At 38.5% G+C, this 18,172-nt stretch overlaps 1 protein-coding gene across 3 annotated transcripts in view; it reads right to left on the reverse strand.

Moving 5' to 3' along the window:
- efr3a (EFR3 homolog A (S. cerevisiae)) overlaps positions 1 to 18,172 on the reverse strand; it is a 63,754-nt gene that overhangs the window by 29,945 nt on the left and 15,637 nt on the right. For all 3 annotated transcript variants that reach the window (XM_058418328.1, XM_058418330.1, XM_058418329.1), the window contains exons 3-8: positions 14,152 to 14,228; positions 11,279 to 11,406; positions 11,022 to 11,172; positions 8,363 to 8,484; positions 7,988 to 8,137; positions 817 to 924 (exon numbers count right to left, since the gene is read on the reverse strand). In XM_058418328.1, the coding sequence (XP_058274311.1) occupies positions 817 to 924; positions 7,988 to 8,137; positions 8,363 to 8,484; positions 11,022 to 11,172; positions 11,279 to 11,406; positions 14,152 to 14,228 (736 nt within the window). The remainder of the gene's footprint in view (positions 1 to 816; positions 925 to 7,987; positions 8,138 to 8,362; positions 8,485 to 11,021; positions 11,173 to 11,278; positions 11,407 to 14,151; positions 14,229 to 18,172) is intronic.

Raw genomic sequence — 18,172 nt, forward strand, 5'->3', positions numbered from 1 at the left:
TAATTTGGATGCAAGAACATAGCTTTATTTCTTTGATGCTATCACAGATGCTTGGACTCTGTAAATTAAGATGATGTGAATGTATATACATGTAGAGTTTACATATGCACCATGTTTCTTTCTTCTTCTTCTTTTTACTGTAAATCTACTCACATAGAAAAGAGGCAAAAACTATACAATAATGTTAGTCAAGGAAAAGGTGGGTATTATGAAGACACTGGGAAAACCTGAAAGAAAATTCATGCATTTTTCCAACACGTTCATGGCAGATCAGCACAGTGGAGATTAAATTATACATCACATGACAATAAGGGAAAGAGTTTAAAGAAAAGGCAGCATGTTGATCTCCAGCTTGAGGGAACTGAAGAAATTTTTTTTTGTTTTAATGTTAAAGTGTTATGAGGCCTTTGTGAGCTACTTGGGCCAAATTCGATTTATGTATGTGCTTACAGAAGGTTAAGTAACTTTTCAGCCCTTCCTCCTGCTACCTGCCATTAAGCTTTAAATCCAGTGTTAAGATCAGTTTAAAGAGGCTAAGTGCTGACATTACAGTCTACTCCATTAAGAGAAGTTATTAGTCAGTACAGGCACAGACAGCACTCCAAAATGCCAATCGCTACAAAGTGCTTTTGTTTGTTTTTTACTATAGTTCACTTGAGATGAAAATCTAAGTATTTTTTAGAACTTGCAAGCATCTGAATGAATCATTCATGCCAATGCTAGACTTCCAAAGGCAGTTGAAATGATCACATAATGGTGGGTTTGTACAGAGGTGTTTCTATAGAGTTCACACGCTGCTATGGAAACTGGACTTACACCAGTACGGGCTGAACGGCGTTGTTCATGTTTCCATATGCGGCACGACCGAGCAACTCCCGAAAGCAGCTCTCAGCCAGGGAAGCAGGGTTCTCCTCTCCTCCGCCCCTGAGACAGAGAAAGCAGAAATGTAAAGATGTTGAATTATTCTATTATTATAGTACTAAAAGTAAGAGAAAACGCTCATGTAAGAAAATGAGTCACAGCATTTACATGTTTTTGCTTCGAAGAAATGCAGGATTGTGCTTGGTGCCATTAAGGAGGTCAAAGAAACAAGGCTTTACCACCAAGTGCTGCCCCCTGAGTCAGAACTCATTCCTTTTAACTCTTAAATCAAGCAGCAGTCCTGGAGTGCAGCAGTGCTCAGATTTTGTTCTCCAACTAATTAACAAGTTTAGTAAGCGTGTTAGAGCTAACGCCAAAGTATGCTGGAATTCAGCCCTCCAGGACTGGAACTGAGTATCTGAGCTAAACACGGACCTCACATCTCTACAGACCCAAGAACTAATTTCATCCCTCCACCAAATAATTTGGGCTTTTTAAAAATATTTTAACATGCTGTAGAAGCATGTTTTAAAAAATATTTTAAGAAGTAATTTTGTAATAATTTGTGATCTGTAAAAAGCAACAATTCATGGACAAAAGATTAATATATACAACAACTCCTGACTACAAAATATCCTTCATGTTTGATAACCATAGTATGTGGGAAAATATATGGAAAGATGTAGATAGTAACCACATTCTGTAACAAAGTAAAATATGTATTAGCTGTTTTCAGTATGTGAATAACACTTTTAACATCAGACTGTATCAGAGCAGTGTCAGAGATATCTGTATGTAGAATTTAATTTATATCTCTGATAAGCTTAAGCAACAGTGGCATGGACACCACACATGAGGAAGGAACTATGAGAGGAACCAGACTTATGGCTGTAGAAGCATGTTATGAATAAGAGTCTTGGGATGAGCACAGGATGGTCTTAAGGAGTAAACAAATGAGTGACAAAATATAAAACCATATTGTTTTTGTTTGTGTTTTGTTATTGTCTGTATCATACTCACCATCCACTTTATTAGGAATTTATATTTATAAGTACACCTGCTCATTCATCAAGTCAGATCAAGTTTATTTATAAAGCACTTTTAAAACTACAGGATTTGATCTCTGTGACTTTAATCGTGGCATGATTACCAGAAGAGCTGGTTCGAGTATTTCATAAACTGCTGTTCTCCAGGGAAATTCCACACACAGCAATCTCTAAAGTTAACTCAGCATGGTACAAAAAACAAAAAACATCCTGTGTGCAGAGGGTCTGAAACAGCATGTTCCTCGGAGTGATGTTCCTAATAAACTGGACAGTGAGTGTATAGCATCATCTTGGGACTTCGATGTTGGTCAACAACACCCCAAGATGTGTTTGACTGATTGCTGCCCACACGTTTAAGTGTGTTAAGAACCAGGCAAATGTTCCCAAAAGGTCAAACTGATATGTCTTCCTGTGTTCCTATAATCATTAGGTCCCCACACAGATCTAAACACATGTACAACACGAACAGAGCTACACAATTAAATGGTCCAACACACACACACACACACACGCACACACAACCCTTCATGGATCAATGAAGGACCGGGCTGTGAAATACAAAATGCATGAGCCGGCAGTCTATATTTAACAGGAGGTCATTCAAAAGAGCTTCAGGTAACATCAGAAAGACACTAAATACAGAAAAGCCATCCAACATCTCTCAAATTACAAAAAGCCATTTGAACACCAGACACGGACTAAAACGTGTGGTTGTGGGACTTAAATATTTTGATAGAGAGTACTGTTATTTTTGTCCTTTTACTCCATTTCCCTCTCTCACAGTCAAAGGCTTTCAGCTCCCATTTAGCCCCTGAAAAAGCAATTACTATCATCAGATTCATTTAAGCAGCCGACACCAGAGCCACAAGTGCAAAAACACAAAGACACACCTCCAGTTTCCATTACTGCACTTCATGGTATTTTGAGGTACTGTGTATTTCTATATTTTAAGAAATATACTCCCTCTGAAAATGTGTGTTTCCTGTTTATCTCCAAAATAGATTTTCACGATCAGAACTTGATTCCGACTGTGCTGCCAAAATTCGCTCAACCAGACAGCAGCTGAATAAAGCTAATTTTTACCGGTTCCCCAACAATGTGGAGCATAAAACAGACCAAACCTCCTAGCACTCACTGCACCCATTGAAAAAAATATTTATGTACTACTGACCGGAAGGTTGTGAGTTCAAATCCCAGGTCCACCAAGCTGCCACTGCTGCGCCCCTGAGCAAGGCCCTTACCCTCAATTGCTCAAAGATAAATTGCAAGTCGCTCTGGATAAGGGCACCTGCCAGATGCCAGAAATGTAAATGTATTTAGGAAATCCTACCCTGTTAGGATCAATTCCAAAATCCAATCAATTCATCTATCTTTATCTTTAATGTATGAACAGAAGGGCAGATGGATGAATTGGGTAAAAATCTGGCAAAAAATCTTAAATAACCACAATGCAGGCTTTGAGAACCTGACCAGGAACATGTAAATAACAACTCTGTATAACAGGAAGGTTAAACAAAATCTACTTCAGACACTTGCTGTGACCTTGACCCTGTTCGGATTCATTCCAAAATCTAATTTGTGGGTTACAATAATATATCCAAATAAATCCTACAAGCAATTCAACCACTTTTTCTTGAACTATCACGCCAAGGAGAATGTCAGACAGGTGGGTGGATTATGTGGATGCTGACATGTGCATCATCGATACAGCCAGATCAATACGCCTGATTAGCTTGCAGTCCCTTATCATAAGCAACAACAGTATCGATATGCCCTCGAAACCACCCACCCAGCTCATAATCTGCACACATACACATTCCCCTGAACCGCCACACAGATGCAAGCATCATCAGGGACACATCAGCATTCTAACCATGTGCATCGCAAACACACACATCACTCAAGTGGAATGAAACAAGGAGTTGATGGAATAAAACTGCAATGATGCGTGTGAAACTGGAATGACAATTTATTTATTGTAAAATCCCAAGTCTATAAAAATAGAGCAGAGTAGCTCTTGTAATGTCTTGCAAAGTCAGAAGGATCTGAAAACAGTCCATGATTACCATATTACTTAGATCTACACGTGAGGATCATCCAGTTCAGGTCTGGAGGAACAGGCTTTCAATACAAATGAGTGGTACTTTTCATAGCTTTTTATATCCATTATCTGATCTATGAAGGTCAACTCAACAACCAGATGTATTTTTTCGTACATACAGCTTGATATTCTCCATCGAAAAATATATGACAAAATGATTTTAGATTTATTTGTACTTCAGGAAAAAGAAAACAGTGGAGAATGAGAGGCTACTTTTCTTTAGGTTTAAGAAGGCAAACCTTCTTAGAGGTGCCAGTACAGTGGAACCTTGTCATACAAATTAGTTCTGGGGGCGAGTTCTTAGGTGAAAATTTGTATTGCAAAGCAAATTTTCCCACAAGAAATAACGTAAACGCAGAGAATCCATTTAAGCCACCCAAATCAATGACCAATATTATCAATACGAAGCTGTATGGTTGCTTACAAAGAACCTACCCAAGCCAAGCATTCCATGTCAAAGGTCCTCACTGGAAGTCGTGCCACCAAGCTTGGTCTAAAAATAGAACAGACCACCCACGCCACCAATCTGGTATCCTTGAGTAAATTCTGTGGCTATTTACAGCTCAGACACTTGCTGATTTTTGGCTGAACCATGAATGTTATCACCAAGAATTTAAAACTATTAAATAAAATAAAATAAAAAATTTAAATTTATTAATTAATTAATTAATAAATAGTATGAAATACCTGGAAAATAAGTAGAACATGAATTAAAAAAATTTCAAGCTCTGGCCTCGGCAGAGGTGTATTATGAGGCAGAAAAAGCCTGTGTGGTAAGCACAGTGTAGGTTGGGACGGTTTGCTTGTTTATGTTTACAAAAGTTCGTTTTTTAACAAACACACCCACAACAGTGCTTTACTCCGCCTCCATATCATACTGTTGCCTAGCAAAACCCAATATGTTTCCAGGGAGCGTTGGGGAAAAAAAAAAGCTGTGCTTAAAAAATGTGAATGAATAATGACAAAAAATGAAGTAAGACCAGAATAAACACTTTTTATAAGTGTTATATAAAAGTGTATTATGAGGTTACTATAACAGCAAAGGGAAAGTAAATCTGGAATGGGATGTTGAAAGAGAAAGCGAAGTCAGGATCGTCTGTGTTAAAGTTATCACTAAAGAGCAACACAGATCCTGGGGGCGGAGCTTTGTTTACATGGGTACACTTGAGGAATTTTGATTAATCTTACCTAAAGGTCTTTCAAGCAACCCCAGAGATAAACACTTTCTTGTGTCGTCCTTTCTAAGGTAATGATTACAGTGAAGGAAGATGAGTTTTTTGGAAAAACTACACAGACAATGAGAAGGTTTACTCAACTTGTTCTAGGTTTGCCAAATCTGAGCTCTTTGGCCTCCGATACACCTGTAATACACCTGTAAGAAGACTATAACCGAAGCTAGCATAAATATTTGTATAATACTCGTATTCGTACCACAGTATGCTTATAAAAAAGAAAATATTAAATTGCTATCCAAGTTCAATTGACTGAATCATCTGAAATCAAGACAATTAAAATTAATTTACTTCTAAACCTTCACTGATCTTTCATTGATCTCCCGAAGCATCAGTCACATCTCAGAAAAACAGGATGTTAAAAAAGGGAATATATATGTGGGTGCAGACACAGCTAGAAAGACTGCGTGAGTGTATCTATGACTCATTCATGTCTTGCAAGTTGAAGAAGAGGAAGTTTATACAGTCAACACAAAATACAAATATGGATATATAAAAATAAATAAAACGTTCAATTATTTCAAAGGGCAACACAAACTTTATGGAAAGTGGGAGGAAACTGGAGCGCTGGAGAGGAAACTCATAAAACTGTGCACAGATTGTAGAATTTTTCAAAGCCTTAAGAAGTCAGTCTTTCGAAACATTAAGGAGGCTTTCACACGAGCCATTTAGTCTGAAACAAAGCATGCTGTGCATGAAACGCTGGTAATATGAGAGCTGTCATGTGGACCTGGAAGCACAAAGCGGGACAGAACCCGAGGCTGCCTGTAGGAGGTGGTGTGAAATCAGTTGCGCTGGAACTGTGATGTGATTCCTGTGAATGCGGACGCAACCGGTACTCGGGTCTGCACTGGTTCAGGAAGTAAATTAACCTGAGCATGTTTTAGTCGTTTAGTGTTTTAATGACGACATTATTAGTCTTCAGAACACACGTAACATCTAAGACTTTCTAAGTTCACAAGCCCATGCACATTTAATAAAAATGTAATACAAATGTACCATAAGCTCATGTGCTAGCTACAGGGCTAGAAAGACAACAGACCTGATACCAAGCTAGCCAACATGGGCAAATATTTAGTTTATTTTTGCTCTATAAGAAACTAAAATAGTATCTTTAAGATGCCACAGCCGGGTTGAGCACTGTGTACAGACTCACTGACAGCCTGTTGTAAGTGTAGTAACCATTTAAATGTAAACTATGGCTTGTACTATTGATTTAGTAAACTGCTATGTTATGCAATGTGCTTTCTTATAATGTTGCATTCACTGCATATGCCTCTTATCCCACTTTATGAAACAAACCAAAACACCCAACAAATTCAGTCCTGGTTGGAAGTGGAAGATCAGAATCGAGTAAATTTGTTCATTTATTGCAACATGTTGGTGGTCCTAATTTATTCATTTTTTTTGTTTGTATACAGACCAGTCATTTCACGAGTCTTCAGTCTGGAGTCTGAGTCAAGTCACGAGTCACTCAACATGTGAATGAAGTGTGACTCAAGTCTTTTGCAGGCAAGTTTGCTGTGAACATGTGAATGTGTCCGTTTTATTTTTAACCAATAAAAAATTAAAAAAAGAAAAAAGCTGCTTCAGCTGAGATGTTTTTGCTGCGGCATCATCTGAGGAGAATCATTCACTTGAAACTTTATGTAATGCAGTCGATATGACTCTACTCCAACTTGTCACATATTATAATCTAAATCTGCAACATACACATACTGTGCACTTTATTAAGAAGACTACACTAATATTGCAGCCTCTCTTTAATTCGCAGAAAAAAAGATAAATTGGTATTAACAAATCCAAAGTGTGTCAAGAAAACATTCCCCACACCATCACACTACCTAGACTGTTGTCAGAAGGCAGGTTGGGTCCATGGATTCATGTTGTAGGCAAAATATTCTGAAATCAGGATTCATCAGACCAGGCCATGTTTTCCAGTCTTCAGCTGTCCAGTTTTGCTGAACCTCTACCCACTGCAGCCTTAGCTTTCTGTTCTTTGTTGACAGAAGAGGAACCCGATATGATCTTCTGCTCTTGTAGCCAATCTGCTTCAAGATTTGACATGTTGTGCACTCTGAAATGCTTTTCTGTTCACCACTGTTGTACAGAGTGGTTATCTGTAGCCCTTCTATCAGCTGGAATCAGACTGGCGATTCTCCATTAAACTAATAAAAAGGTACTGCCATCCACAGAACTGCTACTCAATTATGATGCTTTATAGAAATAATTAAACCGAACTGTCTGGTACCAGCCACAGTTAAAATCACTGAATCACTGAATTGATCTGATGGTTGATGTGAACTCGAAGTTGCTGGAGGAATCTGCAATATTACATGCATTACATTGCTGCCAGCTGATTAGTGCATGAATGAGTGGATGTACAGGTCTTCCTAATAAAATGCTTTGGGAAGTGTACCTTAAAAATGTTAATTAGTTAGCAATTAATTTCCTAGCTAAAGCACACTGAACCCATAAGAAAAACTCACTATCTGTTAAAGTATATTAATTAGAGTTGGAAAGATCATTTTATGTTCCACATTTATCCATGCACTGAGATGCACTGTGTTCTGACACCAAGACCCAGGACAATCTAAGTTACTTTTCCCTAAAATCTAAGTTTTTGACCCTCAGACATTCCTTAACAAGCCCAGCCATTACTAAATGCAATTTTTTTGGGGTCTTGTAAAATCAGAAACCCACTGCACACCTCTAGTGTGTGTGTGTGCGTGCGCGTGTGTGTGTACCTATCTAAGTCGTCATTGTCCTGCATGTTGAAAAGCATGGAGGGAATAAGTTTGTCCATGTGTTGAGGTTCCCAGATGATTGCCTGCAATTCATCATTCACCGTCTTCCTTACGACTCCCTGCAGCCCTTTGATACCTGCTACACGAATCCTACACACACACAAACACACACACACACACACACACAAATACAGACACCATTAGACAAACAGGTTGCGTTTGGCATTCACTTCAAAGCCAAATTTCCACATGTGCTTCCTGAAAATAAAATGAACCAGAAAACCTCAAAATGATGCTAGGAGAGGTATTTCCTTGCATACCAAACCACATACACACAATATACACCATACACACACCGTACACGCACACACGAACCTGGTACGTGTCTCAGGGTCTTCGTGCGTGGAGTGGCACATGGCACTGAACTGAGAGACGAAGAAATCGTAACGCCGATGATACGAAGGCGTGTCCTCCTCAATGTTCGCAAACTTCACAAACTGTGGCAAAAAAACAAACAAACCAAAAAACACAAACAATTAAAACTCAACACATTCCAGCTCACACATACACACAGAGAGGATAAGAAAAAAAAAGAAAAGAAAAGAAGTGATTAGTGAGAGGAAATTCTTTCTAGCAGACAGAGAAGAGGTGAGATCTCACAGCAGAGCCAACATGTGATTCACAAGAGTGTGTGAGGTTGTGTGAGGATGTGTGCTTAGAAATTCATGAATTCCCAAGATTCTTTATTCCTTCATGCTGTCTCTGTTGCTAAAAGGCTTTGCTCTGTCTGTCTGTGTCTGTCTGTGTGTGTGTGTGTGTGTGTGTGTGTGTATTACATCTCACAATAACAACACTGCTGTAATATTTTCTTTTAAATGTTTTTTGTCTGATAACTTTATTATTACAGTACTGCATGTTACATTTTTTTTTTTACATCACTCTAAAGCTGTTTATTTTGAATAATACTGTATATGAAAAAAATATTAAAGCAATCTGAAGCCTTCATTCACACAAATGATTAGAGAGGGCAGAGGTGCAGAGATGATACTGACGATATATTTTAATACATTTATGAATACATATATTAAACTCGAAGCTGTACGGGCAACTAAAACTAAAATGACACGATCAGTTTATTATTAAAACATGCCACTGAAACTGCTAACCCTGAAGGAATTTCTTCTGCAAATTAGTAAAGTCATGCAATTTACATCAACTCTCTATAAAGAATTATTCACTAATATACACTAAATGATATTCCACCAGACACATCTAGACACTGGGATATAATTTGACTGACATTTAATAAATATTTCTGTATTATATATTATATTCATAGATATTTTTCAGAGGTCGACCAACAGTCAGTTCACGTCACTGATGAAACATATGATCAGTTTATCTAATACTTAAAACGGCTTCGCTTCATTCAACCCGTCATTTTACCACAATTCTGTCTAATCTGTATTTGCTTGGAAAAAAATCTTGACTCAAGATAACTTATACACCCTGCTTTAAGGACTGGACCTCCAAGAGCTACCGCTTGAGATTTTATTTTCCACCCAGTTCTATTTAGAATGCCATTTATAATTGATGATGTTTATTTATAATTGATATGTTTTCCTTTACTCAGATTGCAGCCTTTAGATTTCCTTTAATTTTCCAAATGACCCTGAGAGAAAATGTCTCCAAGCTCTTCTGTCATTACTGTAGAAAAACTGGAGGATCAAAAAGCTCTAAAGTGTAGAACTTCTCAGAAAGAAGGAAAGGGTAAACACATCAGTGCTTCAGAATTCTCACAGTGGCGCATTTCACACCATCCACCCACCTAATACCTTTAGTCCTTCCGTTCTTTCCTCTGCTTCTTTCCTTTCTGCTGTTTCATTTGTATAGCACTTTACAGCAGCTCTATCTCTAGCCTCCCCCCCCACCTCTTTTACTCTCTCTCTCTCTCTCTCTCTCTCTCTCAACCTTCCATTCACCGTTAAATTATGCAGCTTGTTTCCCCATCTAGGAGCACTATTTTAGATCCATCTTAACTAAGTCTGACCAAGAAAACACTTGCTGAAGGTGAAGGGCATTAATGTAGAATGATCTGCCTCTTTTTGTCTCGCGATGCCTCTCCCTATCTCTCCCGGTCTCTACTCAGAGTGCCTTTTATATCCATCCATTGGAGATTATCGTGAGAGCAATATCTCAGGATGGAGTGGTTGAATGTTTGTAGGATTTATGTGGAATTATCATTGGAACCAGCAGATTAGATTTTGGAATCGATCCAAACAGGGTCAAGCAAGATCAAGTGCCTGAAATATTTTTTTCTTCAATAGCTGCCTTCCTGTTTGTCACACAACCACGTTAGTTATGTGGCCATGTTCGGGAACACAAGGCACATTTTTTAGCTAGCTGTGATATATACAATCAGTCCATGACTGGAGATTCTCTTTAACACAATATCTAAAATACTTGAGTCTTGACTCAGGATGAATTTCAGGCTCATTATTTTTTTTTTTCCACAAAGACATTTCTCTTCCAACCCACAGGCCAATTGTGTGGCTTTAAACATCACTGTTCTCTGTGTCTGCAAAATTGGAAGCAATAACTACAATTTTGTTACTGCTCTGATTAATATTTATTTAATTAATGTTACTTTACTTAAGCTTGACACTAATCAGCGATTCAAATGAAGGAGTTTTCAGTGTTGACGGTTTTTTGCTGATTAACATCCTGGTGCTAAAATACCTGTGTGCATTAATCAACCATTGAGAATCCCTACTGTGATCGACTGATGCTGAGTGCTAGCCAATGATGTACAGGATAATAAGAATAATAGTATTTAGATTTATATATTTCAGGTATATGACCTACTTTGTACAAATTAATTACCACCTCCAACACAGGTCAGCAAGCAAATGGTTCCCATTTTCAAACTGGGAATTTCATTCTAGAAAGCGCAGTAAATTGTAGTTATAATTCTGTTTAAATAGATTCTCTTCTCTTGATACTTTTAGCTCAAACACCACATCTTAACACTTACAGAGTTGGTCCCCAGCACTTGCAGGTCTGGTTCCTTGGATTCCAGCAACTTGGCCACCATGTGCAAAAAGCTCTCCACAAAGGGTTTAATGCTCTGTGAGTGACATGCCATCAGCAACTGATCCAGCGCTTCCATTGCAATCACCACATACCTACACATACACACTCACAAACTTAGTCATAAAGCTCCATAAACAGTGTATAACAGCACAGTATATACTGATTTTGCATGCACGTGTGTGTGTCTATGTGTCGCACCCATAGCGGTGTCTGACCACGTCCCTGCTGAGGCGTTCGGCAAGATACTCTCCTATACGGTCAAGCTTCTCCGGAGCAGACACAGCAAAGAATGTCAACTTCTCCATGTCTGACTTCACCAATCCATCCTTAAAAGAAAAAAAAAGGGAAGAGGAGAAAAAGCACAGAGTTAAAGCAAAGTAAGTGAGTGAAGGTAAAACGAAGAGGTATCACAAGAAATTCAGGCATAAACCTAGCATTTGATATGTTGTTGGTCATGTAATATTGTCATAATGGTTTTTTTTGCACAGTGTTACAGCTCTCAGCCTTTTTTGGTTTTTGCAGATAAAGGGTCTGGAGCATATGTATGTAAGTAAATACTGTAAATACTGAGAATCCTTGCTGTGGTAACAGTCCACACTGCTAACCAGGGAAGTGTGTAAAACAATAAACATAACAACAGTGTAGCACAGGTGTCTGCCTTAAATCATACAAAGACAGAGGATCTCCATTTTCTAACTAGGGAAATCTTATTCTAGAAACCACAGCAAGTTTTTATTTTTGGTAAAGGCTACTCCCCAGGTTAAAAAAAGATGCATCAATATGTGCTTTGTTTTCTTTGGCTAAAGCATGCCTTTAAGCTGTGGGATGTCCACTAAGGAGATGAGTCATTCTCACTGTAGCAGTAGCTACCAGGCCTGTTGGTGTAAATCAGCTAGAGCAGCGTTTACCCACATCACCCCAGAGCACTTCCATCCCACAGCTCTGCAGCTGCTAATTTAATTAATGAACCTCTGACCAACTCTACATGTCACTCCCATGAGCAATCGGGTGAAGGTGTGAAAGTGCGCATTAGCGTAGTGTAAGCAGCATGTCCCATATCATTCATACTGTAAAAGGTGTGCTCAAGTGAAAGGAAGTGGTTGTGTGTGCATGTGTCTGCCTGTGTGTGTGTGTGTCTGTAAATCTGCGGTAATGAAAACTTGGACTGGAAATATTGAGGAAAAACATTTTTAATGAAGTTAAATTCAATGGAAAAACCTAAATCCTCCAATACACACCTTTGACAATTATTATATAATTTCCTAATCTCTTAAAGCGTACTCTGACATCATCTGAACAGAATCCATGAGTGCTCTTTTCATGTGCGTCGGACATCAGGACCTGATTACAAACTGAACTGACTGGGCTCATGGTCAGATCTATGCAGCTACTCCATAAGAACTGTCAGATGATGACACTCACTGCTTGACAAAAGCACAGTGAGCTTTTAGACAGAGAGACTGCATTCAGCTCCATGTTTAATAAACTGTCTCCTTTCCGAACGTGATCTTTGTGAGCTGAAAGTAATAACGAAGCTAATCAAATTATTTCCTGTTTTGCTAAAATATACTTCATGCTTTCTTAAAGTTGTTGATGATGCCCTTTGGTTGCTTCCTCTTTTTTGGCACAGGTTTCGGCACAGGTTTGCTGCTGGATGACCTTCCTGATGCATTTTTTAATTATTATTATTATTCATTTTATTTTATTTTTTTAACCCCACATTTATCCAGGCTTGGGACTGGCACTGAGATTCAACCCCTCAGTGGCTGGTTTATAAAGCATAAAGGATAAATGTCAAATATTACTGACCCCAATATTACATTTTGGTCAAAACCAGACTTTTCCAGAATTCAGGGAAATCCACTGAGTTTCCCAACAATGCCACATTTCTCTCAATTAATAATAATTGGCTGCTGTTAATAAGATACACGTGTGTTATTAGACTACATTATGCCCATATTTTAATAATGGCATAAAGTCAAAAGACAGTTAATCATCATATATTTCATCTCGGGCCTGTGCCACAATTTGTTTAAGGCCAAAACAAAACAAACATCTGTGTTTGTCTTGTAATTTTGGATCATTGATCTAATTCTAAAGATCTAAAGACATCTGGTGCCACTGACTTTGTTTAGGTTTTATCTAACTAGAGTAAGTGAGCTATAAGCAAAATCTATACGGCCTACAGCTAGCTTGACTTTAGCCGGAATGTAGGTTTGCACGACAGGACCAGCCGCTGAAACAGCATAAAAGAATAGACAATTGCTTCATTTCTTACCGAATTTCAAAACTGTAACTCTTCTAATTATAACTGAACAATTGGCAGTTCAATCTCTCCCATCTGCTTCACAGCAGCCATTATAAAGTCATCCTAATCAGTCGTGGACAGATGGCTTTGGATCAGCTGAGTGTTATTTTATTCTGAGTTATTTATTTCTCTGTGAATTCATCCTGCACCAAAAATGCAAAGAAAAGTAAGCCTGCCACTTCATAAACAATGGTTTCAGTAACATCACAAAGCAATACAAATGGTCTCCTTTAATCCACAAAAGAATTGTCACTAATTTTATTATCAGAACTTTTGGTACTAGAATGTTTGTTACCAACATTTTATATAGTTAGATACTTATACTTACTGCCAGAACTATGTACAAAGTAGTTTGTACAAAATCCTCATCACAGAATGAGCTTCTCTTCCTAACTTCAGCCCTCGTATTTACTGGTGATTTTTCCATATAATATATAATCCAAGAGTCCCACATAATTTACAGGACATGAGAAGTCCTGTGGATTATTTAGGCAGTAAAGGAGGGGACATATCTTTCAGTCCTGGTGTATTAACTGTTGGGAAATGACTCGCCTTAAAAAACACTCTGAATTTTAATATGATGATGAGAGCTCATCTCATAAACCTACATAAAGTTAAATACTTTTAGAGGCATAAATAATTGTTATATATGATTTTTTTGAGGCATAAATAATTGTTATATATGATTTTTTGAGGCATAAATAATTGTTATATATGATTTTGAACTCTGTGTGTGTATGTGTGTGTGCATGTATGTGTGTACCTTAGGGTCCTCCGGGAAAATGTTATCCACCAGGCGCTTGTATCGGGGACGACACCGCCCACAACATCCACACACACCTGTAGCAAGAGACAGCTTTCAGTGTACATGAAGCCATGTGACAACCATGACGTATTATTCAGACCCTGAACTTCATACCAGTCTGGATTACCTGCACCTCAAAGCAAGCTCAGCACATGTACTGTACCGATACAGATATACGCTTTAGTTTGTATAGAAAAAAAAAACTCAGGTGAATGTGTATAACTATTTTAAGATACCTTATATACTGCTTTAATTGGATTGGATTGTTTTCTTGAATAAAATGCTAATCTGTTAACCAATTAATGAAGGAAGAGAGGAGAGAGGATACAGCGAAGAGAGAAGAAGAATTATATTCATCAGTAATGGCAAGCATACTTTTTTTTTTTTTTTTAAGTGTAAGAGTGTGTGTGTGTGTGTAAGAGAAAGAGAGAGAGAGAGAGAGAGAGAGAGAGAGAGAGAGACCAGCTTTTTTGTATATAACTTTTGACTGAGATGGAAAAAGTCAGTTACAGGCAATGTGCTCAGATATGCAGGGAACCTTGTACACAAATCTGCTCTCACAACAAAATGCAAACACTAAGGGTCCCTTAAACACTAAGAAATTGCTTATTCACAAATACAAGTGTCTATTGGAAATGTTGCCTAAAGAGCTTCACAAAGAAAAGCAAGCAAGGTGGAGAATCAGGATCAGAATTAGGTCCTATCTGTCTCCATCTTCTGCCCTGACTGCATATTCAGATTCACAATTGTAAGTGACTTGCATGACGGGATGCTTTACAAATGTGGACAGCAACTACATCAGATCAGTGAGCCTTGAAGACAGTATCACTGATCCCCAACTATCTTGAGGTTCAGAGCCTCATTACTATACAACCCCAACAAAGTTGTCACTGATGCATGACGTTTATTCTCCTAAGATTAACCCCGTGGTCTCTCAAGCTGTCAGCTGTCTTTGTTACACTTTCTGTAGTGCCATGGTATTTGTGAGATTTATGCAAGTGACTTTTTCCACTCTGGTGTCCAGAAGGATTAGGATACTTCTGGCTCATATGGGCCCTCACCAAGAAGCAAGCCATTTGGGACACACTACACAGTGAAGTTCTTATTCTCACTGAGAAGTCCTTAATGCTGAACAAAGCCACACAAGTTAATCAGTGGGAAGCTCGATTCAGATTGATTCTAGCCATCTTGTCACAAAACCCATGGCTGACATTGTTACGCCTGCAAACCAGAATAAGTCAGATCGCTGTGTGTTGTACCAGCTCCTGTTTAAAATCTTAGACATGTTAACGGCAGCCACAGGAGAAGCTTGCGCTTGACCCACAACTGGATCCGGAATGCCAATTAAATCAATAAATCAATTAATTAATTAAAAATAGAAGACAATGTGCCTTTCTTGTGGAAAAAGTGCTCGACTTGACTGGAACCAGTGCATTGCCCAATTCCCAAAACACTATAAAACAGCATGTTACAGCATTGTAGATGGCATCACTCTGGGGGGTTTATAAACATTTCACTAGCGTTAGCATTAAAACACCCGCATTAAGTCCCCTTTTCATGACCCTCAGCTAGATACTGAACTGAAATAGATGTCTCTGAAAACTCTTTTTGCTCACAATCACTTAGTAAAAAGATTTGGAGAACTGTTTGCTCTAAAAAATAAAAAAGTGTACTGTGCATGCATGCATGGTCAGATGACTCAGAGTTGACCAAAGAGTTGAACCCAGGAAAAAAATATCAACTGATTTTTGTAAAACCCATTAACCTAGCAGTGCACCATGAAGGTGAGCCTGTAAAACGTTCACTGTTATGCCCGGTATGTGGTTTATGGTAGTTTTCAGACTGCCCCTTCATCTCTGACCGCTCTTCTGTTTAATCCTACAGTGTGTCGATTCTTCAGAACATGGCAACATGGAAAGATGGCTGTAAGACTGTGGTATTTATAGCAAATACTGTGCCACTTTGGGACTTCTCGCAAGGTCTCGGCATATGTGTGGGATTATCTGGGACTGAAAGACCGAGTTTCATCAGTAACAAGCTTTTAAATTGTCAGAAGACTGATACTGAAACTAAATAACAATCACATACATGAATAAAAATTATGACTGCTTATTTGGACAAATAACTAGCACTAGTGACAAGATTGATAAGAGTTCGTCAGGTTTGTGTGTGTGTGTGTGTGTGTGTGTTGAATGATTAATTAATAATTAAGAGAAAAGAAGAAATCTGAGAGTATCCAACTAGCCACCAGGCTCCTCTCATATTTAACACATCTCTCTCCCTCACTAAACACACACAAATGATGCATCACACACACACACCATTTGGTATGACAGTTTTAATCTCACAGACCAGACTTCCAGAGTCTTGCTTTTTTCCATTAGTCAGTCTGGCCAGGAAGCACCAGGAAGAGACCATTTGAATGACATATGCATAAACAATGGTCTGTGGTGCAGTCTCTAGTTCACTTGCTGAGGTGTAGGGAGAGGTGATTGGGAACAGCGTGCCAGAGCAGCTTCACTTCTACACTAAGATGACATGAACAATTTCGTTTCCATCGCTGAGACTATTACACTGTTGGAATGTGAAACTCTGACATGGCACAAAGCTACAACATGCAAATACCTGAATCCAGGGATTCATGAACTTGAACCAGGATTTGACAATAATCTAAATATTTCAAATATCGCAGACCCTCTAGTCACATGCCACCTGCACTAACTTTGTGTGAAAGCGGATTTACGGCCTTTTTTTTATGATACACATGAGCAGATGACATTGTATTAATAGCGCAGGTCAATTGAGGCATATGTTAATGTAACTGCAATAGCCACACAAAATCCCATTTCAGCATTTCCACATGGGCTGTGTGTGTTTGTGTGTGTGTGTGTGTGTGTGTGGTATTGTAAGATGAGAAGTGGAAATAAGGTTGATCATTATCAAGCATATGATACCCTCATTGAGAGGTTGAAAGAGAGAAGGAGATTGAGAGAGAGAGAGAGAGAGAGAGAGAGAGAGAGAGAATGTGCATTGCATTATTTATAGTACTATTCATACAGAGATATGCTTTTATCCTATTTATGCAGGATTACCTCAATACACACACACACACACACACAGCCCAAGTCTACATCTGTGTATTCTGACTATAAACAGTTTTGTCTAGGAGAAATCCAAGAATTTGAATCAACAATTAAACATCACACACTTTTAGGCAGCAATTACACACACACACACACACACACACACGGAGTACCCAGTGTGGAGAAGAAGGTGGTCCTGTCCCTAGTACTTCTGTATCTGAAGGTTCCATCTGCATCCGAACGCGGCACCTGCCTGTACCTCCTCATGATGACCTCTGACCTCTCCCGCGAACGACACAGCAAATGTCTTTGAACGCTTATCCTACAAGCTCAAACTCTGTACTGACCAGACTGACACACACCTGTGCACCTGGAACACATTTGTACACATATGCCACACCTCCTTATTCCCACCTTCCACTGTGATTGACAGTCCCACTGACCAATGCCACCACTGCTTCATCCATCAGGCCCTGTGAGGTCAAAGCAGTCATGCAGAAACGGTTTTCCTGACCGTTTCCTGACGCACGCATGTGTGTGCGTGTGTGTGTGTGCGAAAACTGATACCATAGAAAACTATGGGACAAAAAATTCCCATAGTAAAACCACTCTACATGTATTTCATTACTAAAGAACCCAAATTTTAGTCTTCTCTAAAATTTGTGTCCTTTTTTTGTATTTAGTCGTTTTGTTTTTCAAACAAGAAAAGCAAAAACAAATAAAACTCATTCATCATCATAAGCTCAATAATAATAATGATCATTACAATGCTACAAAGGCTACGGTGTAAATGATAATGAAACAGTTTTTCTGGACTTAGCTACACAAAACCATGTTAACATGTAAGATAAATAAAGCACTTGTATTAGTCTAAAACAGTTCAGTTGCTTATTTAT

Source organism: Hemibagrus wyckioides, linkage group LG20 (assembly GCF_019097595.1).
Source record: "Hemibagrus wyckioides isolate EC202008001 linkage group LG20, SWU_Hwy_1.0, whole genome shotgun sequence".
NCBI lineage: Eukaryota > Metazoa > Chordata > Actinopteri > Siluriformes > Bagridae > Hemibagrus > Hemibagrus wyckioides.